We start from the raw sequence: 25,848 nt of genomic DNA, 5'->3' as shown, positions 1-25,848 counted from the left end.
TGCTGCATTGATACAATGATCCTGATTCATGTTATGCGCCATAAGGTTGTGCACACATAAGCAGAGAACTGTGAGCAAAAAGAAAAAATGTAAATATTTGAGGAAATAAGTGGACAGCTGCCCTGCACTGTTAACCTCCTTACTGGTTGCGTTGGACACCTGATGGAATGCAGTCTTGAAACAGCGCAAAGGTTCAGAGCTACTAGAGTTACTACAACCCCAATTCCAGTGAAGTCTGGACGTTCGCTAAAACATAAATAAAAACAGAATACGATGATTTGGAAATGCTTTTCAACCTATATTCAATTGAATACACTACAAAGACAAGATATTTAATGTTCAAACGGATAAACTTTATTGTTTTTTGCAAATATTCACTCATTTTGAATTTGATGCCTGCAACATGTTTCAATGAAGTTGGGACAGGGGCATGTTTACCACTGTGTTACATCACCTTTCCTTTTAACAACACTCAGTAAGCGTTTGGGAACTGAGGACGCTAATTGTTGAAGCTTTGTAGGTGGAATTCTTTCCCATTCTTGCTTGATGTACAACTTCAGTTGCTCAACAGTCCGGGGTCTCCGTTGTCGTATTTTGCGCTTCATAATGCGCCACACATTTTCAATGGGAGACAGGTCTGGACTGCAGGCTGGCCAGTCTAGTACCTGCACTCTTTTGCTACGAAGCCATGCTGTTGTAACATGTGCAGAATGTGGCTTGGCATTGTCTTGCTGAAATAAGCAGGACGTCCCTGAAAAAGACATTGCTTAGATGGCAGCATATGTTGCTCCAAAACCTGTATGTACCTTTCAACATTAATGGTGCCTTCACAGATGTGCAAGTTACCCCTGCCATGGGCACTAACACACCCCCACACCATCAGAGATGCTGGCTTTTGAACTTTGCGCTGATACCAATCTGGATAGTCCTCTTCCTCTTTGGCCCGGAGGACACAACGTCCACGATTTCCAAAAACAGTTTGAAATGTGGACTCGTCAGACCACAGGACACTTTTCCACTTTGCATCAGTCCATCTCAGATGAGCTAGGGCCCAGAGAAGCCGGCGGCGTTTCTGGGTGTTGTTGATATGTGGCTTTCTCTTTGCATGGCACAATTTTAACTTGCATTTGTAGATGGAGCGACGAACTGTGTTCACTGACAAAGGTTTTCTGAAGTCTTCCTGAGCCCATGTGGTAATATCCGTTACAGAATGATGTGGGTTTTTAATGCAGTGCCACCTGAGGGATCGAAGGTCACGGGCATTCAGTGTTGGTTTTCTGCGTTGCCGCTTACTTGCAGAGATTTCTCCTGAATCTTTTGATGATATTATGGACTGTAGATGATGAAACCCCTCAATTCTTTGCAATTGCACATTGAGAAACATTGTTTTCAACAATGTTGCTCACAAAGTGGTGAACCTCGCCCCATCCTTGCTTGTGAACAACTGAGCCTTTCAGGGATGCTCCCTTTATACCCAATCATGACACTCACCTGCTTCCAATTAACCTGTTCACCTGTGGAATGTTCCCAACAGGTGTTTTTTGAGCATTCCGCAACTTTCCCAGTCTTTTGTTGCCCCTGTCCCAACTTCTTTGGAATGTGTTGCAGGCATCAAATTCAAAATGAGTGAATATTTGCAAAACGTTTATCCATCTGAACATTAAATATCTTGTCTTTGTAGTGTATTCAATTGAATATAGGTTGAAAAGGATTAGCAAATCATCGTATTGTTTTTATTTATGTTTTACACAACGTCCCAACTTCATTGGAATTGGGGTTGTAGGATGTGACGGATCAATCGAGTTTAAATGAACACTGCCAGTGCATAAATTCCCCCTGAAAGTACAGAGCAATGATGGCACAAGGGTCCAATACAGTTTTCCTGCGAGAAATCTGAGACAAATGTGGAGCACGCAGCAGCAGCCTGCGGGACGCACACACATACACACACATCATTTATTCGGCGTTTTATAAACATGGCTCTCCAGGACTGTCCATTAGCCGCCGTGCATCGCAGCTTGATGAGTGATTGATTCTCTCCTAACTAGAGCTGGACACCATCCAAACATGTGTTTGGTTTTTAATGGTCTCCTCTTTCTGAACCCTGCTTACAATTACCCTCGCTGGCCCTATTACTGAGTGGGGGCATCATTAACCAAAAATGTCCAACGAAAAGGATGGCTGATCCGGGGCCTGTGGAGGAGCGGACAGGAGCAGCGGCACAGTTGATGAGTTGTTGGCTCGCGCGGCATCCCCAAAGCCATGATCACAGTAATAATCAGCGTCCAGGTTTATCATCATCTTTAAGTCCCTACAAAACCACACTGAGAGGAGGAGAGGCTAACACATGGTAGTTAATGGTGAGGAGCTCTGGCTCTCTCAGTGTACTCCTGAAGAACGATGGGATCTGCTGCTTCACTCTCTTACCCAAGGCTACAGTCAGGCTAATAGGATGAACCACTCGGCATGGTCAAAGCAATGGGTTGTGTTTCTCAGCTAAAACCCTAGATGCTGTTGCTTCACAAATAGTCAGAAGATTGAACAGAATCTTTATATTTCCATTAAACCCTGGGCATAAGCAAAGCTCCGAATAACTGTAGTATGCTCTCAATATTAAAGTCATTGTTGCCACCAAGACATCCCCGATAAGTGCAATGAAAGCAAGCAAATAAGAACTTCCAGAATATCACGCGTTCAACCCAGGGACAACACTAAATTACAAGTGTAATTTAAAGTGCTAAATTAGTTCCAGAAGTTTCCTTCTGTGTCTTACCTACACTGTATTCTACATATGAATCCTGGTAATAGCCATGTAACTTTGTGGGGTCACAACATGATTATAGCATAGTGGTATAGTGTAGTGGGTAACAACTCTGCCTTCTATGCTGTAGACTAGGGTTTAATCCCCAAGCACCCGAGACTATACCAATAAGAGTCCTTGGGCAAGACTGCTAACACTGCCTTCACCTACCTGTGTAAAATTATCAAATTGGAAGTCACTCTGAGTAAGAGCATCTGCCAAATGCCATAAATGTAAATAAAATGTAAAAAAAAAAAGTTCTGAATAAGGCTGATGTTTAGTACGTATACATTATCTCAACCGGTACCATAAACATATCAAACACTGTTTCAAAACATTCCAGTCCATATATGCTGCAAATCTGACAATCGTGATGTCACAACCATGAACAACTTTACATATGAACATGCATTCATGCTACAGTAATTTAGCCCTTTTTATTTATATTGGAGTGTTATTATTATAAACAGTCTCATAGGAAAAGAATACGTGGGGAAAACCATTCCAAAACATTCCAAAGGAGCCAAAACGAGTGGATGGAATTTTTTTCTGATGTCTCTTAGTAAGCCTGGACTGCTTTTTGAACAAGGCACAATTCAGGATAAACAATCACAGCAGAATTTACACTACATGGCCAAAATGATGTGGATACATGACCTTCACAGCTATATGAGCTTGTTTGACATCCTATTTCAAAAAGCCACTGGAGTTCCTTGACATCAAACTTGTCAAACCATGTCTTTATGGAGCTGCACAGGGGCACAGTCATGCTGGAACGGGACAGGGCCATCCCCGAACCGTTGTCACTAAACTCGAACTATTGAACTGTCTAAAATCCCTTTGCACCATTCTACTCCCAATGTTTGTCCATGTAGACTGTATGGCAGTATACTTGATTTTATATACCTGTTACCAATGAGTGTGGTTAAAACTTTAATAAAAGGTTTAAATTTAACAATTATGAGGGGTGTCCACGTATGGTTGGCCATACAGTGTACAATCACTCTTTCAGGACAGAACTGTTAACCCATTGAAGCGATGCAGCATTTTTACTGCAGCAGACGAATATGTAGGGAAAATGTTTAAAAGTTAGCAGCAGTGAAACAAATTTATTATTGCAGCTTTTTAAATGATCTATACATCCAAAAAGAGTGACTGAAGTTGATTTTTTGTGGTGTAGTAGAGTGTTTCGGCCTAAACCAATACAGTTTTGTATATCATTTCAGCCTTGATTGCTTTTTAAACAAAGAATCCAATCAGAACAGAAGTAATTTACATATAACAGCTTGTTTAATTCTAAGAAGTAAAGAAATGAATTATGACTGCTTTCGGTACATAAAACCACAGAAAACATGGGGGAGAAATAAAATATTAGGGAAATGTACAATATGGTCCCTGCAATAAATCATAATGATCATGGAACCTTTGGTGTTTTCAGTTGTTGGTGGCCTGAGCCATTGAAAGAGCATTTAAAGGATGGATGTAGCCACTAAAGAACAGACTGTACAAAGTATGAACAATTTCACATTAATAACATCCAAAAGGTCAGTCAGATCAAACAAAGTAACTCTTAAAATTCCCCCAAATGTGTCATCAGGCCTTCAGATTTAGTATAATGGCATTCAAAGGGCATTTCATTCATCTAAGTCTAGGCCATTTAATGATGTAAGGCAGACAAAATGTGGTTTTGGTCACTCGCCTCTCTGCCTGTTCATTAGATGCTGAGCAAGTGGGAAGTCCTCTGAAATTTCAGCCTTCAACCTCTTTTCACCAAGAGTGCTGGTGGACGAGCTGTGTGATGTATCTCCATTGGAGAAGTTTGCTAACTGGGCATTGGCTTCTTGAACCTTCTTCTTTTCCTTCTTCAACATGCTCACCAGTATACCTGACAAGCTTGGGTTAAGAATGGTGCTCATTTTGAACTTGAGCATGTTTCTAGTGAACAGATTTTTCAAAATTAATATCATAGATAATATTTAGACAGGTTGAGGTGTCTAGATCACAGAAGATGAACAGCAGAAAACATTGTAACTAGAGCCGCAGGGCAACCTTTCTCACCTATAAACCATGAAATGAGTAATTCAATCGTGGTTCTTATAGGAGCTGCTTGTTTTATGGCTGCTACATTCTTTTCTTATTTTACCGTGTGGGACACTAAGACACATAGTTTAGTTTCTCTAAAAATTAAGCTGGTCAGCAAAGACAAACTCATAAGTCTGTAGGTCTGAAATGTGTTTTGGCCCTGAACATTAAAATAAATGGCTCAATATTTTTAGGGCAACAATTTTTAAAAGGTTTTTGGAGGAGACCAGATCCTGGATGGAGGACTTTTCTATAAATTCTATATACTTTTATAACAAATGCTTCTATATTAAGAAAAAGATGTTGGATGACATGTACTGTGCACAAATCAGGGACCACTGATTCATTTATCACATTTACAGTCAGAATGACTGTAGGTGCAACCTATAACTGCATTAGTAGGCTACTAGTGCTGTTCTGTATGCGACCCTGCCAGTCTGCAGTGAAAGATGAGGTGTTTGACAGCTTCTCATTCAAAATTTCCCATTCAACCTTAAATAATGCTGCAGTTCTGAAGAATGAGGACCCAGATTGTAACTGCTGCACCATTTAAGGTGGAACGGGAAATTTAGCTTATATTTAGCTTTAGATCATAACATACTGAAATGATAATACAACGGCTTATCATATTTTTTCACAGAGAAAATACTCATATTTGTGGGTATCTTTGGGCGCTTCTGCAGGACGGGACACCCTAAACCTAGACGTGAAAGCGCAAAAAAAGAGGGGCAAGGGGGGAAGGGCCTTAGTGTCTCTTTGAAGAGGAGTATGATGTTAGTGACTCCTTCAGGAACAGATTTTGGTGGAATGGCACAGCTGTAACTTGTTGGCTTTAAGATTCAAAGGATGGAAAAATATCAGTAAAGGCATAGAATAAAGATTTTTTACTGACACTGAAAAATGAATAACTTGGCTATAACGGGTGTTTGGCTGGAAAATAAATAAACTGAGTTCTCTGACTTTTGCTTAGTGCTGTATACATGCATACAGTTTATTCTAGGGACCAGTGCTCTCTGATTTTGCTGACCCACAACAGAGCCCATTCAGAATTTGTATCAACCTTAACGGCGCTGCATGCAATTTCTCACTAACCATTTTGCTCTGTTAAACCAGCACAACTCACACCCTTATCTTGTTTGGCTAGTTTTGAGGTCCTGCAGTTCTAACACCTGCTGTTGTCAGATTGTGGAGGATTCCTTTTCATTGGTCAGTGAAATTCAAGACACTTAGAGGCTCCCTGATCAATTAGGATAGGCTAATGGCTAAATTTGTATGCAATGGTAAATAGCTATGTAAACATTCTGTTCTCACCCCTGTAGAGAAATTTCTCTACAATGAACCATTTTACATAAAACCACTCTGAATGACTTTGTTTGTATCCCAATAAATCAATTATGCAGAAATTTAGGGACCTCTTTGCGTTCAAGGCTTATGACAGCCGAAGGCTTACTATTCAGTAACTACATGGACGGCAGTGTTTACTGAAATGAGAAATAAACCCATGTAAATCTCTGGCCTCCAAACATCATTGCATAAAAAGCTAAAGTAAAGCTAAAAGCTTAAAAATGGTTAAACAATATAATGTATAATGCCATTATTCTGCTTCCTGTTTGGTGCCCAAAACACTAAGACACTGGCACCCTCAAGCTGTCTGAAGCAATCAGGCCCTGAGAAACATGTGCAGATGTTCACAATCTCAGAGAAACTCAGAGAAAGAACACAGAGTGACAGATCTGACTGACAACATGATGCAAAGGTAATAAAAAGAAGAAACCTAGAACTGGAACATTCTGATCTGTTTCAGGAGTTTTGATGTACATCTTCAGAAACAAAAAGCAATGGAGAGAATATTGGCAATTGTAATGCATCAATAAACCGCATCTGACAAGAATGAAGTATGAAGTCTCTAATTTATTGATACTGGTTCTGGTGTCTTGCCTTTTGCAACAACAGCTTGCTGTGGTTATGAACGCTTGCAAAAATCATGTCTCTACATTTGCTTTCAGTGCAAAAAAGAAAAAAAGACAACCTGCAAAGCAAAGACAGTAAATTCATCTCCCCTGCACTGTGCTGCTGAAGCCCAGGTGGGTGAGTGCATTTGAGAGTCCAGTACAGTATATCCCTCCTCAAGGGGAGATGGTAGTCTGAACTGAGGATTTAAGCCCTGCCAATACATTTGGATTCTTCATGGAGACCAATGAATCTTTCCCTTACACCAATGACATGCAAGCTAATATTGCTGTGCTGAAAAACTCAATATTTATGGTGGGAACAGAGCTGTCACAAGCTCTGTACAGTTTTTCCAGTTATATGAGAACTCACTGCCGAAGGCTTCATGATGTATTTGATAAGATTAAACTAAGCCTGTCTTTACTTTCATCTTTTAGCATGCTACTTTGTTTAGCTGCTGAGTGGAAGCCATAAAAGGAGTATATTGATGTCTTCATCTCGTCACTGGGGAAACCCTCAGAGCGCTCAATATTTTGGAACTGCCAAGTTTGTTTTACAATGTTTTTTGGGCTAAAATGTATTATTTTTAAGGCGGAGAGGCAAAGTCGTCTCCCCAAAAAAACATTGTTTTTCAGACTTGTTACTATTTTTCTATTATCAGCATTACATACTGCAGTAGGCAAAAGCTTGAACACTGCAATCTGTTGATTTCCTAAGAAGAAATCCTACAGGGAAGAAGGATAACATGAAATCAGCCATAACTTTTGTACAAACCACATTTAACGTTTTAGACTTTTCTAATACGTCAAATGTGGTAAATAAACAGTGTTACGTTTAAGTTACGTTTCTCTATAGTGACCACGCTGAATGATACTTTAATGACTAAATTAGGCTGAAATGTTGAGAAAAAAAACAGTTCCCCTTTAATTAATCCCTTAAAATCCCAGGCTTATGACATACTAAGGTTTATTATTACCATTAGTAACTACATGGACTACTGCATACAAGCAGAGCCATTCTTAGGGTATAGAAGTGTGCAGTAAAACTTTGGGCCCACCGATGAGCCCTGGCCATTCAAGGTTAATGGGGGAAAGTAATGCAGACGAGGCTGTTCTATAGGAACAGATGATGAACTTTACCTCTCTCCACCCAAAGTAATGCAAACGAGGCTGTTCTATAGGAACAGATGATGAACTTTACCTCTCTCCACCCAAAGTAATGCAAACGAGGCTGTTCTATAGGAACAGATGATGAACTTTACCTCTCTCCACCCAAAGTAATGCAAGCGAGGCTGTTCTATAGGAACAGATGATGAACTTTACCTCTCTCCACCTAAAGTAATGCAGATGAGGCTGTTCTATAGGAACAGATGATGAACTTTACCTCTCTCCACCCAAAGTAATGCAAACGAGGCTGTTCTATAGGAACAGATGATGAACTTTACCTCTCTCCACCTAAAGTAATGCAGACGAGGCTGTTCTATAGGAACAGATGATGAACTTTACCTCTCTCCACCTAAAGTAATGCAGACGAGGCTGTTCTATAGGAACAGATGATGAACTTTACCTCTCTCCACCCAAAGCAATGCAGACGAGGCTGTTCTATAGGAACAGATGATGAACTTTACCTCTCTCCACCTAAAGTAATGCAGATGAGGCTGTTCTATAGGAACAGATGATGAACTTTACCTCTCTCCACCCAAAGCAATGCAGACGAGGCTGTTCTATAGGAACAGATGATGAACTTTACCTCTCTCCACCCAAAGTAATGCAAACGAGGCTGTTCTATAGGAACAGATGATGAACTTTACCTCTCTCCACCTAAAGTAATGCAGATGAGGCTGTTCTATAGGAACAGATGATGAACTTTACCTCTCTCCACCCAAAGTAATGCAGACGAGGCTGTTCTATAGGAACAGATGATGAACTTTACCTCTCTCCACCTAAAGTAATGCAGATGAGGCTGTTCTATAGGAACAGATGATGAACTTTACCTCTCTCCACCCAAAGTAATGCAGACGAGGCTGTTCTATAGGAACAGATGATGAACTTTACCTCTCTCCACCCAAAGTAATGCAGACGAGGCTGTTCTATAGGAACAGATGATGAACTTTACCTCTCTCCACCCAAAGCAATGCAGACGAGGCTGTTCTATAGGAACAGATGATGAACTTTACCTCTCTCCACCCAAAGTAATGCAGACGAGGCTGTTCTATAGGAACAGATGATGAACTTTACCTCTCTCCACCCAAAGCAATGCAGACGAGGCTGTTCTATAGGAACAGATGATGAACTTTACCTCTCTCCACCTAAAGTAATGCAGATGAGGCTGTTCTATAGGAACAGATGATGAACTTTACCTCTCTCCACCCAAAGTAATGCAGACGAGGCTGTTCTATAGGAACAGATGATGAACTTTACCTCTCTCCACCCAAAGTAATGCAGACGAGGCTGTTCTATAGGAACAGATGATGAACTTTACCTCTCTCCACCCAAAGCAATGCAGACGAGGCTGTTCTATAGGAACAGATGATGAACTTTACCTCTCTCCACCTAAAGTAATGCAGATGAGGCTGTTCTATAGGAACAGATGATGAACTTTACCTCTCTCCACCCAAAGTAATGCAGACGAGACTGTTCTATAGGAACAGATGATGAACTTTACCTCTCTCCACCCAAAATACACAAAAGTGAAATGTCAGCCTGATAACATGTTTGCATTGGATTTAAAATTGTACCAATAGATGATCAAGTCATCGTCTAAATTTTCCACCGTATGTAGTCAGATGTAATGACACAAGACGACGTGGTTAAAACGCTAATTTCCCCCAAACCCCAAGAAATGTGAAACTTCACCCTTAAACAAGCACAATTATGGTGAACTAGGTACACAAACTTTCGACAGTAAAGAGAGGTACAGTTAAAATTTTCTGTAACCCAATTATTTACACATAAATCCTTATAATTTATAATTTATGGCTTATATTACTGAAACTGTTTCCTATATTCCATTCATTATTCTTACATGAAATGCAGACATCCCATCATATTATTGAGGTCCTATCTCAAAAGGAGCACGGTTTGGCAAGTTTACAGCAGTAGATGTAAAAAGGGCATCTTCTGGCATCTGTACTACAGCACATTGGTATCAAATTAGCTGTGCACTTTTACCAGTAATTAGCCATTATGAGTACCATGAGTTTGAATATCAATTTATTGATATTGCTAGCCTTCCAATGCTCATTAATACTGTTATCAAGAAATGCATGCATGTACCCACATTTCTTGAAAGAATCAGTACTGAAGAAACGGAGGTAACTGGGGTAACTGTAGTGTACGTAATGGTGCTGTATTTGGTACTGGACAAAGGATACTGATCTCATTGTCGCGCTGAGTGAGCATGTCCTTCAGTTTCAGCAGCTCTCCGTGAGTTTGGCTGTCCTGCTTGTCTGATGATGTGAGATGGCTGGTGTTATCTGTCCCGTTCTGAACACATGGCTTCTCCCACACCTTCGCCTGCAGACAGTACAGCACTTGTTAGCTTCATGCTTTATACCAGATAAACATTTAGTAACAAACCAGCACTATACCTATACCGTATAACCATACAGCAATGTGCAAATGTCAGATAAAACATACTCCACTTGCATAAGGAAGTGGAACATCAAAGTAAATAAGCAAAAAACATAGGAGTTTACAAAGAAATTCAGTTTAAAAAAATTATTAAAAGCTAAAAAATGTGATTCATAAGTACCGTTCAAGACCTGGTAGACCACCAAACCTGTCCCCTCCAGATGAACCGCACTTAAAGCCTTCATTTTTGAGAGAGAGGAGAAATTCAAGTTCCACTCCTCCTTCAGATCTGAAAAAATCCTCAGGTGTTTCTGTCCATCCTTCCACTGCGAGTGTCACGCGTCAGACGGACTCGGATATCATCTCGAACTCCATCTCCCAGACAGCATCAGGAGATCACATGACTGGGGACGAGCGCCCGAGTCTCCTGATTACTGATCATGCGCACCTGTACAGGTTAACCTACTGAGACACTATTTAACTAGTTCAAAGTAGGCTCCAGTGCGAGGTATTGCTTCTATTTCTCAAGAACGTACTGAGCAATTTCTTCATCTTCTATGATCTCCTGTTATGACATTGTTCTATCGTTGTTACCGACTTAGTCTTTTGGATTTACCCTTTTGTACTTTCACTGGTGGTTTTGGTTTTCTCGTGTTTGAACTTGGAACTGGTTTTGTGACTTTTGAATTCGGTTTATCCCTGGTATCTAGGTAGCTTCTTCCGCGTTCGTCTCCCTCCGGTCCAGCGTTACAGCGAGAAGACAACTTTATGCTATGGTGTCTGAAAGAATGTGTAGCTGTAGAGAAGCCCTTACTGAGAAAGGCAAACAATCAAAAAAGAAAAAAAATTGCAAATAAAACAAAGAAGCTGCTGGTGTTCTCAGAACAATGGACTGACCACCCCAGAGTGCAGACCTCAACATCACTGAATGTGCTTGGGATTATTTGGACTGCAGAAACTTCTACAACTGGAAGTGTGGAAAAATATCCCTGTAGATTTCTTTAAAAAACTGAAAGTCTCCTGAAGAGAATGGAAGCTGCAATAAAGGCAAAGGGTGGACACATTAAATACTGGGGGGGGAAAATGATTTGTTGTGGCTTTTGAGTAATTTTCTGTTAAATATATGTTTTCCACATTTTTAATGATGCTGAAAAATGATCACTGTACTTAATGACCTTCTTGACCGGAAACTAAATAAATGAAATGGTGGTCTTTGACTTTTTTTGTTTTTCTTTTTCGTTTGTTTTTATGGATTGATTCATTTTACACAACTGAATAAAAAATATTTAAGGAGACACATCATTCATATTATGTGCGTATAAGCACAAGCTTGTGCTACAGAGAGACCGGCTTTATGACTGAAAGAAGACGGAGTGAACAGCTTTAGAATGTACAGATGAACAGAGCACGTACCAGATCCCCCCATGTGTGCATATGAGGTCTAATCTTTTAGAAAGCATAAGGCCTGTAAAAACACATTTAGATAATAACTAGGCTTGGCTGTGAAAGAGGATATATAAACTTAGATAATCTCAACTTAGACAACCTGTTTTTAGTTTCTTGTTAAAAATGGAAACTTCTTGGACAATATATGACTTGTCCTTGGTCAGTAGTGAAAGCAGACATGTCTAATTTAGCCTGTGCAGGGGACGTGGTGTGGTTGGGCAAACTCAGACTAGGGCCAATTGCAGAGTTAATTAGAGTTTCAGTGGGTGTGCAAACACGCAGCTAACAGCCAACAGCTCCCATATCGATGTGAATTCCTGACTTGCATTTAGAGCCATTAGTGTTGTTTTGCTATATAATTCATCATAAAGCCATTCTGTAATTAATAACATTTGACTTATATTCTGAATCATCAACTTTAAACTTTTTCTCTTAGTTTTAATGTAAAACAATGACAAAAACAGAGCAAAACACAAAATAATAAAACATCTCTCCTGCTACTTACAAACACACTCAAACATGTGGCACTGGCTGAATGTTTAACAAAGAATTTTCCTTTTGGTCCTATTTTATTTGGATAGCTCTCCACAGATTATCAACAGGTATTCAAATTGTTAACTATCTGGTGATTCTCAATAGCTTTAGGGTTAAAGTTTGGTTTAAGATCAGGATTAGGTATAGGGTTAAAGTTAGAGTGAATGTTAAGTTTATTGTTAAACAGAAGTAAGGCACATTGAATACATATTTAATTGAATTACATATATGCAATGTAAGCATTTACACCTGGCTATCCAAATACACGGTTATTTCTAATGATCTATGAATAAGAAAATGTTAAATTAATATTAAATTCAACTCTTGTTATCAGTGGTAAAATCTGCGACTTCTAAGGGTTAAAGAAGCTCAACAAATGTGTCAGTGTTAGTAAAAATATCAGGAAACATCATGAACAGAAATGTACACAGAAGTCTCAACAACCAAATATAACACGTTTTAAGTATTTAGCGTTTTACCTTTTGCTTTTATTACAGCGACCATTTTTTTTCAGGACACTCCCTTTGAGTTTTTCAGAGAAATCTGCAGGGATCTTCTTCCACAAATCCAAAGTTCAGTCTTAGAAGTTGGTTGCATTTTCTGCTTCTCAAAATACAAGTACTCCCAAACACATTCAGTGATGTTGAGGTCTGGACTCACTTTGTTGTTATTCTTTTTTGTCTGTTCTCTTTTCTCAGTGAGGGCTTCTGGACAGCTACACATCCTTTCAGACTCACAGCGCCAAGTTGTCTTCTCACAGTGGAAGGACGGACAGAAACCCCCGTGAATCTGAACAACGGTGGAGCTTGATTTTCTCCTCTCTCTCGAAGATGAAAGCTTTAAGTGCTGTGCTAACTCATGGGTTTAGTTTTAGTGGTTTTGCATGGTTGTTAGGAGTTGCAATTTCCCTAGAAGTTCCGTTTGTTTAACATCAGTTTAGAAAACTGCTTTTCTCACATACTTTCTTTTGATGTTCCCCTTCCTTATGCAAGTACATTCACTAATATATAAGGATCTCAGAAATATCTTCTGATAAAATCAATACCTGCTACTTAACAGCCGCTGTGACTGAATATTAAATAAATGAAAGGCAGTCTCTCACTTTTATAAAAGGCAGAGTTTGTAAGTGAGTAGTGTGAGTAGGAGTGAAGCTGCAGAGTGTTTCTGGCTACTGGAAGAAGAGCAGCAGCTCTATCTTCATACTCAGCAATGCGAGGCACTCTGAAGGTGCAGCCAGGGGGTAAGTGGAAACATGAAGACAAAGTTGAAAGAACAAGAGACTGAGAGTGAAAAAAAGAGGCAATGCAGAGAAGAGATAAAACCTTCCTCTGCCAAGACGTCATGAAAAATGACAGATTTCAGAGCAACTATCAGTGAAATAAACACATCTTAGCTACAGTAAAGCTGGAACATTGACCTCAACCATGGCAGAAGCCAAATTCTTCACTAGGATGAATAACTTGCTGACCAAGTCTGTCCATTCGTGAGTCGAGACATTGTTGAGCTTTGCTAAACTCCAACCTTCTAATTGGTGTAGCAAACAATATACAAGTGATAGAATGTGATCGTAATGGTGCTGTGGTCATTAGCAAACTCCAGTTTTTCTGCCTCTAAGACTTTTTAACTGGACTATCAGTGGTTTTTGTGACAAAATAAGATTCTGTCTAGTTGCAAGATACCCCAAATAGGCCAGTTTGCGCAGTACAGTCACTGTGGTTCATGTGCCATAGACGATACTATCAGAAGAGGGAGCTAGTAGCTGGTCAGTGGATGTCCAGGGTGTTAGTTATGTCTGAGAGCAAGGGCACATGCAATAAAGAGCTTTAACACATTTAATCGGGGCATTTCTAAAACTGTAAAATACTGTTCTCATTGTACAGCTTTACTTATCATCTGAGAGACGGGCACAATTAGCATCAGATTAACAACCATGTCATGAAAAGGCTGGAAATGTGCATGTGATTTTTTTTGGCCTCTGTCTTTCAGTGAAGGAAACATATATGAAACAACAACTGGCAGGCAATGTCAGAAAAAGGGTACTGTAAACGTAGATTTTGGACACCAACAGTACAGACAATATAGATATGCCACCAAAGTCACAGCCATTTGTGGAGTTTTACAGGTACACTACATTCTCTTTCCCAGGAGAAAGGCAAATATCTCTACCTTTTCCTAGCCTTTTCTTAGCTTTTTTCTTTTTTAAAAGAAAAAAAAAACAGAATAAAAATCCTGGAGTTAAGACAGGTGCATGGAATCAATTCCAGTTAATTGCAAAGGAATATGGGACAATTATGTTCCATAACTAAAGATATTGAAGATGTACCCTTTAGGGTACCACCTCAATGCCAGTTTAGTGCCTTTTTCTGAGAATGTGCTTTTTTAAAATAGTGATAGACAAAAAAAGCTACAATTCATCAGTCTTAAGGTGGACATGCACATGGTCAACCACTTTGAAAGGCAGAATTATTTTTAATATAATAAAACAAAAAATAAAATGTAGCATGCTCCTTTTGAGGTAGGACCTCAATAATATGATGGGATGTCTGCATTTCATGTAAGAACAATGAACGGAATATAGGAAACAGTTTCAGTAATATAAGCCATAAATTATAAAAAATAATACGTTTAAAAAGTATAAAGTCAAAGTCCCTGAATGCATCACTGCACTCTCAGAAATAAAGGTCCAAAACTGTCACTGGGGCAGTGCCCCTCTTCTCACTGGGGTGGTAGCCTCAAAAGTACATCTTGGTACGTTTAGTCAGGGAACATAACTGTACCATGATCTATTGAAATTCTAAATTTTTTAAGTTTTATCGACTCCACACACCCCGTCTCATCTCCAGGCTTTTTATTTTATTGTTCAGCTTTAAAACATTAGATCATAAAATGGTACGAATATGTACTTTTTAAGGCATAAAATTTTACCTTAAAACCACTGAGGGCACATTTACATTGTTTGTACCTTGAGGAAAGAAAAATAAACCTGCACAGAAACTTTACTTCTGACAGGTGTGTGTAGGTTTGATAGGGTTTATAGTTTTGGAAAACAAGTCCTTCAAATGGCAATTCTGTTGACTGAGTGAAAACACAAATAAAAACAGGATTGGAAAAGGATGAACCAAGACTCATACCTTTAGCAGAGAAAAGCAGAGATGGATTTTTCTCATGTCTGGCCCTAAGTCCAGTGTTCTATCAGGGTCAGGGTCATCAAGGAACACCTTCACCTGCTCTTCCAGCCTATGACATGTAAACACAGAAACACATACAGTGATCAACCACTTTATAAGTACCTTTCTTTGCATCTACACTCTTTGTCTATTTGATCAGGTCCCTTTAACATATAGGTGCACTTTGTAGTTCTACAGTTACAGACTGTAGTCCATCTGTTTCTCTGATACTTTGTTACCCCCTTTTACCCTGTTCTTCAGTGGTCAGGACCCCCACATTGAGGTGGTGGTGGGTTAGTGTGTGTTGAGCTGGTACGAGTGGATCCGACACAGCAGTGGTGCAGGAGTTTTTAAACACTGCGTCCACTCACTGTCCACTCTATTAGACACTCCTACCTTGTCAGTCCACCCTGTAGATGTAAAGTCAGAGATGACAGCTCATCTGTTGCTGCACAGGTTGCATTGGTCATATCATCATATCAGTGGTCATAGGACGCTGCTCACATGACAAGGATGGCTGGATATTTTTATTTATTTTTTTGGTGGACTGGGTGTCAGTCCAGCAGTGACACTGAGGTTTCAAAAACTCCAGCAGCACTGCTGTATCTGATCCATTTATACTAGTGCAACACACACAAACATGCCACCACCACATCAGTGTCAGTGCTCTGCTGAGAATGACCCACCACCCAAATAATACCTGCTCTCTGGTGGCCCTGCGGGGGTCCTGACCATTGAAGAACAGGGTAAAAGGGGGATAATGAAGTATGCAGAGAAACAGATGGACTACAGTCTGTAACTGTAGAACTACAAAGTGCACCTATATAGTAAGTGGACCAGATAAAATGGACAAAGAGTGCCGGTCGTTGTACATATACTAACCCAAACACTGAGACACATGTCCACAGGTCCACTCTTTAAAAAGATGGATCAAGGGTTCTATATAAACATGACATATAAACAACTTTTTTGAAAAGGGTTCTATATAGCCCCAAAAAGTGTTCTGCTATTGTTACGATGTCAGTCCTTTTCAAAAATGGTCCTATGTAGAACCATCTACAACACATTCTTCATCAATCTGAAGAATGATTTCACCATGCAAATAACCAAATGATCATGCAAAGGATTCTTTGAATTTTTATGGTTTTATATAGAACCATTTTCTTCACCAAAAACACATAAAGAACCATCTTTTTCGAGAGTGTACTCCCAAGAAAGACAAACACAATGTACTGTTTTGGAGATCCATCCTATTACATCCCTCCATCCTACATACATTCCAACAGCCCAAACCTCCATCACAGATTGAGCTCCAAAACAGATTTAGACACTTAGAACAAAAGACGCACCCTGCCTTTTACCATCCTTAAAGGCATGCACTTAATCAGCCAAGAGTCATGTTTGAATCCGATGCTATAAAATGTTTAAATTCTGAGTTGAGTAAAAGCAAAACTATTTACTTTAGCGTGTTTGAAGGTTCCACTGAGCTGACCTGTTGATAAACTATCACAAGAAGACCCTCTAAACATTAGCTGTCTGTGGCCTGGACAGGACCAGAGGAATCGAAGATGGGTGAGAGGCCAGAGACAGTTCCAAGCACACACGAGCAAGTGAAGTGCGCTCCAGTTTTCCACCACTATCCTTCGTGTCAATGTGAACAAAGTTTACACAAATGAAGACTTTAAACAAAGCCTGTGCTTGGATTTCAGAATCCCTGGAAGTCATCAAGTTCATTCAGCTGGAATCCGAATCCAATTCATCTTCACACGGCGTGTTTCAGGGAACTTCAGTGTCAGAACTCTCTCGCTGTCTCTAATTGTGTTTACTGGGTATTCTAAATATTCGGACGGGATGCAGAGAGGAGCTATGACAGGTATGAAAATGCTGAGGCCGGACCACCTTCCTCCAGCACTCCTGTTTGTTTGGCAGGCGGTCCGATTCACCTCATAAACAAGAGAACATCTATCACAAACATCATCAAATGTGTCCGTTACTGGAACGGGAGGCTGGATGTGAGGCAGGGCCGGCAAGAGAGTTTTGGAGGAGAGTGCTGGGATGGGGAAGGTGGGAGCCATCATCAGCAGAGAGAGAGGGAGGAAACAATAAAACAGAGATACAGCCACAGGTAAAGACATCAGAGAGCTAGAAAAGAGGTGAAGCAAGCATTTCTGAGGCCCACATGTTCCCTGAACAGTGCCAGCGCTTCTACCTGTCCAAGGAGTGGGAAGAATGTAATGGGGAATCAAGACTTTGCAGGACAGGTCCCTAGCCAATGTAAGCATGCAGTGTCCACTGTTTTAACACTTTATCTGACTAAATAAGCTACAATGATTTTATTTAATCAGAATGAGTTATGAAATAATGGCCCCTATTACAAGAGATGCTAAAAATTGTAAAAATTATTTCATGATTTAATCTCAATATTACACTGCCCAACAATGGTTTGGGGACACACAGCATTTCAACATGTTTTTATATAATTTAGCATTTTCTTTTCCAGTTTCAATAACTTAGCCCACTAAACAGAAAGTTGTTTATATCTTTCCAGTAACATAGCATAGTTTTGACAGCTGGGAGGGTGAAGTCATACTGGACTCTCCTGCCTTACCCTATGCACACTGTGTCACTGTTCCACTCTTTCATAACACCTCTGCTGTTTTTTTTTCCCCTGTGGTCATAAAATTAAACTACTGAAAAACAATGTTCCTCATATACATAGTATACATAGTGTACACTTACAATATTCACATAGTGTAAATGTTTACATAACTGTTATTTATTAATACAAGTCCCGCCTTTCTAATAATGCTCACATAAGCTACTTGCGCTCTAATAGCTCCCCCTTGTGGCAACCTTTCAGCATGCTGAACTTCAGTGAGTGTAAGTTACAAACCAAGTGCATTGGGTGCCTCGCCTATTAAAACTAAAATGCCCATTTTACATTGCATTTAAATTGACAGACAAAGCAGCATTTAACACATATTACCAGCATCAAGTACATCAATCAAGATAAAAGTACAAGACCAACTAAACCTTACGACAACCTGCCTGTTCAAAAACATAAACCGACCAGAATTCAAGAAATAACACTGAACATAAGAATTTTCCTAAGTAAGACAATAAAAGTCTAGCAGAAATGCATACCAATACTTGTAAACCAATATATATATATATATATATATATATATATATATATATATATTAGCACAGAGCTAAAAGATCATTAAAAAACTATATATAATCACAGTACATGCAACAGTAATGAACCAAATGAGGTAACACAAAAATTCTGAAAACATTTTGGGGAGACTAAGATTAGTCTTTGTCCTATTTAGACATGAAGTATGCTGTTCAATCTTTAATTTTTCAACATAAGGTCTCTTAAACAGACACAGCACCCTTATGTTGCTCTTGTACAATAATTTATAAACTGGCATTCATTTTTTCAACCCTATTTCACATGCAAATATCAAACTTGAAATATTTAGCAGAAACCTTCTAAATATAAATATTTTACCTCATAGTAACCGGTAGGCCGGGACTCCAGTACCCTTAATGGACGAAACACCTCTGGACAACAGTCCTACCTTGGGAATAATGCCATACCTCACATATTTTATCCCCTTGTCTATATTTACACTCATCAGCGCTCAAATTTCAGGTGTTTATGCCACCTTTGGGCCAAAAGAGTTTCAATATGTGTTTTTAACAATAATTTATGCTATCAAATGATTAATAAGACAAAATCTGCTCTTTAAAAAAGGGAAAGTGTCTATACGTCACAAGCAAGGTATAATAATCTAAGCACGGCCTGATTTACTCTCTACTCACAGTAATCCTCAACCTGTCCACTCCCTACTTATCACAATCCCAGTGCAGGCTGCAAGTGGCCGACCGAGGCCACATTAAAGATGCATAAATACAGTATTATTATCAAGATCTGATGTTGACCGCCCACAAACAACAACATGGATCTCTCTGAGCTCCTTTATCTTTATCCTCTATTAGATTTGAGCAATAAACAAGGAGGAAGGTGAGCTAGGCCAACTCAGCACTGCTCCAGTCCCCGCTGACCTGAATGACTGCATCCAAGCACGCTGCTGCTCAGACCATTACACACATCTTCGCAGGCTCAACACACACAGGCAGCTGCCCACAAGAACCTGCTGAACTGCTGAATAGGCTCGTGAATCTGTCCTGTGGCATATCACGCTTGCTATTCTGATTTAACCCCACATGTTAAAAATAGGTTACAGTGTCTGTGTGATTGAGAAAGCACCCTTTTGAACTGGCAGAAAGTAAGCGTTAACTAAATTCAAAGCAGTGCATATCAGCCTTTCCTCTGCTAAAAGGCCTGTATGTCTAGTGGTTTGATTGAGGCCAGCAAGTCATTTATACGTAGAGAGGAAAAATTCTGACTTGCATTATAAAATAAAAGACCAGAATAATAATTTTTTCCTACATTTTCTCAGATTTCTATCTCTATTTTTATCACAATTTGGCCCTAGGGACAAAACAGCACACCATATGTTCCAGCTTTCCCTGCTCAGGGATCCAGCAGTATCAAAAGGCACTGGCAGCACACGGACTTCAGACTTTATTCGTGTCTGTGTTTGGGTTAAGATAAAGTCTTTAAGAAGAAACGCACATCTGGTTGATTATGTGAGGTACAAATGATGACTACATGCGTACCCCTGGATCTCCTCTGGAGTTAGCTCGTCATGCCTTTGTTCCCCGGTCACCATGGCCAGCTCCTCCTTCAAAAGTTGAATTTCCTTCTTCAAGCGAGCAATCATCTGTTGGACAAGCAACATAAAGCAACATAGAGCCATGAAGAATTTATGGCAAGTCTGGCAGTAGCTATAGTGAGGTCTTTGCTGTAGACCCCTTTGCATTTCATTTTCCATTGCTGACCCACACTGATTCACGGGTTCTAGGGATCTGATGTGATCTAATTTAAATAGATGGGGTATCAGCTACATTACGCCTGATCCAGTTCCAATCCTTTGTTTCTTTATTTAGTGGTATACTTATGCACTCATAGTCAGAGTCATAGACGTGATATAAATCAGCATTATCCACAACTTGCAGCAGTGAGGCACAGTTTCAGAAGGCAATTAAGAGATCTAAATATGGAATGGTTTTATATCTCGCTGCTGTTGGAACAAAACCTTGTATCTCCAAAATGGTAACATTACAGGAGAAGGAAAAAAAAACATACTTTACTTTTAATATAAGTCAATGGAACATTCTGGACATTTTGTCCAAGTAATTTCGGGCCATTTCATACCACGTAAAGGCATTTTCAAATTATGTCCAAGCTGAAAAATGGAGATGGAGATATGAGGTTTTGTTCCGACAGCAGTGACATATTTCATAGATTTTAATTTGAAACCCTTTACTATCTGCAACACCAGTGTTTCCGCTGTGTTTGGGCCACAGTTAGCCTAAACACTAGCATGTAAAATTAGTCACCATCTATGCGTTGAGTGTACCAGCATAGAAGGTACTTCTGCCTTTTGCTGCAAGCTGCAAGCTGCAAGCCACCAGAATGTACAAAGTTACACTACTGCCACAATTTTACTCACTGGTCATTAAATAAAAACAGTCCAGAATATCACATGATGCACATACCAACAATTAAGTAATTTTTCTGTAGTATTAATTGGCAACTCGACATATCTTACTTAAATTATTTGGCTGTAGTATTTATGAAAAAACATACTGGTACTGGTATCATATCAGTACTGGCTGATACTCAACCTTAAGGTAGCTGGATTGGGGGCACTATGACATCTCTAGTCGTAAAATACATAGAAAATACATAGTGGAATTGCAAACACAAGAAGATATAAGAATAGCCAGCTAATTTTTAACTTACATTTAGGACCAAAACAAGAATTAAAAGCCCATATCATAAAAAAGCATGATCTATATTTTTTTAAATGAATGTGTTTAAAGTAATGTGTAAGCACTGCTAAGGTTTCAACCTCAGTGGTCCATATATGGAGACAAAACAGCCCTTTTTGAGTTCATTTATTTCTGTGATGTCACAGAACCATCACATTTACATATATCCACCCCTTTTAGCCTACATCAGTTTAGCCTGCCCATTTATATTAAAGTTAGAGAATGTTTCAGCTCTAAGAGCCTTTTGAATGAGATACAACATAGGACAGCCAATCAGAACAGAGCTCATTTATATCAATGTTAAAGGTACACAAATAAAAAACAGCCTGTTTAATTCTAAAGGATAAAGAGAAGCTGGAAACCAGCCATGTAAAAATAAATCAATAAAATGTAGAATATGGACCCTTTAAAGATGAGTGTAAAAATGCCTTTAGAAAAAATTTCAAAGACAACTATGGGAATCATTTTAAAAGTCACCACTGAGTTGATATGCACTCCAGCAATGCTTCTGGATTCTCAACGATGAAATCAAAGAAAGTAAAAAATATAACAGAAACACAACAAGCGGGAGAGGCCTAGTACCCACCTAAGGTGTGGCAGAACTTGGTCATATTTATAAGTATAAGCTCACAGGCTTTGTATAGTTCCAACATTTAAGACACTTGGAAGAAATATGGGTAACACTTTATTTGAAGGCTACCTACATAAGGGCTTTATGACGCATTCATAAGCACTGAATAATGTGTTTATGAAGCACTACTTGAACATTTATTAAGTGCTTATGTCAGTTCTCGCAACCTGACATAAGATGTTTTATGAAATAAATGACATTGTACTGACATAATATGAATAAACCTTGAACATATTTACAGCACTAAACATATTTAAACCCTATACATAATTGCATCAATCATCTTATCCATACCATGGAGCGAAGAGGGGGTGGTTTCCAGGCATATTTCACATGATATCAGTACAATGTCGTCTTAAGAATGCTGACATAGTTATGTATAGTGTTTTAAATGTTTAGTGCTGTAAATAAGTTCAACGTTTATTCTTATTATGTCAGTACAATGTCATTTATTTCATAAAACATCTTATGTCAGGTTGCGAGAACCGACATAAGCACTTAATAAATGTTCAACTAGTGCTTCATAAACACATTATTCAGTGCTTATGAATGTGCCATGAAGTCCTTATGTAGGTAGCCTTCAAATAAAGTGTTACCGAAATATGTTCATCCAGCAATGCCACAGCCATCCACAGCTGGGAGTCCAAGAGAGCTTTAAACCTCCCTCTTCCATACAGAGCAATACCAGCCAACATGGTCATCTTTTAGCAGATGTAACAGAATTGGCAGTTAGCAGTCTCCTCCAAGCGTGATAAAGTGTCCAGTGTTGTTGCATTATCAGCAGAAAAGATGCAGTGATGCTTCACATGTCACAGACGAGGCACACGCTAGCCTTCACCCTCTCAGCCTGGTAGCATTGTGTGATAAGAAGAGACCTATTTAGTGCTTGGACCCGACTATGACTACATTGGGGAGAAAACTAGCAAGTAGAAATATATTTATAATTATATATTATATAACAGTTAATTCCAGCCTCGCAACCTGATTGGTTGAGAGGCGTTCTAACCGTGCAGTTATTTTGCCATAACATCACAAGCTTTTCACAAACACTGTATCACTCCACTAAGACGTCGCTGCTAACCAATGAGTTTGACAGTTGTAGGAGACGCTCCAGCCATTTGAACGTATTTACTAGTGCACAAACAGAAAATGGACAGTTTTAAGATCACATTTGACCGACAGCCGATTTGGTCAGACTCTGAAAATGAGACGACACTAAATTCCCAAACTGTCGTCACCACTGAGCAGCTTTTCAGTCGGCAGCTGTGACAGAAGAACAGCTAAAGAACCTGGAATCAGCCGGAAATGAACCCAACACCATTCTCCAAACATGTCGTCTGATCTTCAGAGTCTGACCAAATCAGACTGAGCCATAAAACAGACGCAATAAAAAACAAAAAAGCTGCTCAATGGTGGTGACCCTTTGGGAATTTAGTTTAAGGAGCTGGGGAACAAACTGCCTGCTGTGCAGCGAGTGAGCGGAGCTCATCACTGTAACGTAGCAATGAGCTGCTTGTTAAGGAACTATACTTTGGTGGAAGGAACTGCTGACATTAAAATATATTAAATGCCACGATCACAGCCCAGTTTATTAATTTCTTACTTCATCTAACACACTCCCTCTCATGTTCTATTGATTAAATGGCCCTGTTGTAAGCTCATATTTTCATTTTATTTAAATACACATGTAAAAGCAATGTAAAAGGTGAAGTTAAATAACAAATGCCTCTGTTTTTCAAAAAAATCCTTACAGCAAATCACTACAGACACAAGGTAGGGCACATGACAGATCTCTTCCAGAAATGGTTACCCCACAGTAGAACATTATCACAAAAAAATCACAGTTTTCTCAGAAAATAACTTCTCCCTGAGAAACAAAGGGATTTTAAGATGCTGATAACAGCCAGCCTACACTGTAATCATAAGATAAGCTCAGTTCCCACTGAGACCTTTGAGAAACAACCCACTACTGCTCTGAGAGTGTCACCACTAGTTATCAAGCAGCTCCTCTGGCATGAGGTCAAAGGTTCGTTTGAGTCCGATCCCACCCCAGCTTATGTCTTGGCTGCATTGCAAGAGGATCATGCTAAATCTATGAAAGCCTTGGTGCTGGGATTTCCAAGTCAAGGTCACAGGTCATCCAACCAGACATCCGTCTGACTTTGATCATTAACAGTCACAGCTATGCTGCGCTCTGCAGTCTGAACTTGACACTTTGTATGTATTTAAGAGGTTAAAGTAGGATAAGCTCTGGCCATTGGGAGAAATAGGAGGCATTACTATAAATGGAAAAGTGAAATGGCTTCAGCAGCATCAGGATCGGTGGGGGGGGGGGTTGGGGGTTGTTCGCATAGTTTCTTTTCTTTACAATTTTTGTGGAGTGACCTTGAATGTTATTTCCAAAATGTGCCGCCTACCTTCTGTCTACACACACGGTCAGTCACATACAGACACAGAAATGCAGATGAGAGAAACAAGTATGTGCTGGCATCCAGACAGCTTTTGACACATAGCTGATAGAGGTTAAAGGTCACTAGCTAGCAATCTAAAGACGGTCCCAGTGACATAGAGGAGACCAGGGCAACTCACAGGAAAGGAAGATTAAAAAAAAGAGACCTCCTTAATATCTCAGTAGCTTCTCCATGACAACAATAAGACCAGACAGAAAGACAAAGGACACTTTGGCCCAATCCCATTTCACCCCTTACCCATAACACTTAGTCCTTAGCCCTCTGTTTTGCACGTTTCATGCCAAGGGGTAGTGTGTCCAGATTTTTGCTGAGATAGACAGGTAGGGCAACATGGCCCTCCAAACAGGCTTTTCAGAGGCTCACGCTATCTGTTTGAATTCATTTTAATGTATTATGGTCCTTTTCTTTGCGAATCGTGTGCAGATGTCTTGGTAGCTAGCCTGTTTTTTCCTGTTACACCTTAAATAGCCCAGCAGTACTGATGCCTGAAGCCCAGAATGTAACTGCTGCTCCATTTAAGGTGGATCAGGAAAATCAGAAGCTGGCGAATAGCTGACTTCAGCATCAGATCAGCAAAGAATTAGAGGTTGGTCAAATAATTACAGCATCCCCCCTCTTTGAAAGCATATGATGCCCTAAATCTAACTAAAGCATAAGTAGGTTGTGTAATAATATGGATACAGTCATCAATTTTCTTCATTCAAATTTTGTTCAAAATATCATGAGAATATCGAGACACAAATTGAATGCATCATTGCACGCCTTACAAAAAAGCTTGAGAAATTCAATGGTGGCTATTTATATTTATGTTTTATGGTGTAAATAATACCAAATGCCTATACAGCAGCAAGAACAACCGTGATCATCCAGTTGTTTTTGGGGAAATATGTTTTTGCCGTCCAAATTCTGTTAACGCAGCTGTGTGGTGTGGAATGACATTAAGGGCAATGTTACCATCACCGTGTCTTTTTATGGCCACATCTCTGTGTGTTTGGTGTTTGGCTATGCCTGAACCCAAAAGCTGCTTCTCACCCATCTAGCATCCAGCACGCCCTGAGGCTGATGCAACACAAGCAGCTGGGTCCAGCAGGCCAGGCCCACGGTCACCATGTTTTATTCTGGACTGTGAAACCACGCAGGAACCACAGGACCAGTGTCTGAGTGTCCAAGTGTCTGAGAATAAACCAGCAGCCCAGAGGGAGGCACTGCGTATGACCAATGACATCAATATCTGCACATTTCCAAAAAGACTGTGGTAGATTGTGATTCCATGTTCTTCAGTTAC

General features: G+C 39.7%; 1 protein-coding gene across 2 annotated transcripts in view; it reads right to left on the bottom strand.

Annotated features, from left to right (window-relative positions):
- The window catches only part of kif6 (kinesin family member 6), a 113,446-nt gene that overhangs the window by 47,727 nt on the left and 39,871 nt on the right, over positions 1 to 25,848 (bottom strand). For both annotated transcript variants that reach the window (XM_037542173.1, XM_017690750.2), the window contains exons 10-13: positions 20,244 to 20,347; positions 15,516 to 15,621; positions 10,206 to 10,347; positions 4,500 to 4,685 (exon numbers count right to left, since the gene is read on the bottom strand). In XM_037542173.1, the coding sequence (XP_037398070.1) occupies positions 4,500 to 4,685; positions 10,206 to 10,347; positions 15,516 to 15,621; positions 20,244 to 20,347 (538 nt within the window). The remainder of the gene's footprint in view (positions 1 to 4,499; positions 4,686 to 10,205; positions 10,348 to 15,515; positions 15,622 to 20,243; positions 20,348 to 25,848) is intronic.

This window comes from Pygocentrus nattereri, chromosome 10 (assembly GCF_015220715.1).
Source record: "Pygocentrus nattereri isolate fPygNat1 chromosome 10, fPygNat1.pri, whole genome shotgun sequence".
Lineage (NCBI taxonomy): Eukaryota > Metazoa > Chordata > Actinopteri > Characiformes > Serrasalmidae > Pygocentrus > Pygocentrus nattereri.
Note: the sequence above shows the minus strand (reverse complement) of the source record. Positions and strands in the feature narration are given on the sequence as shown.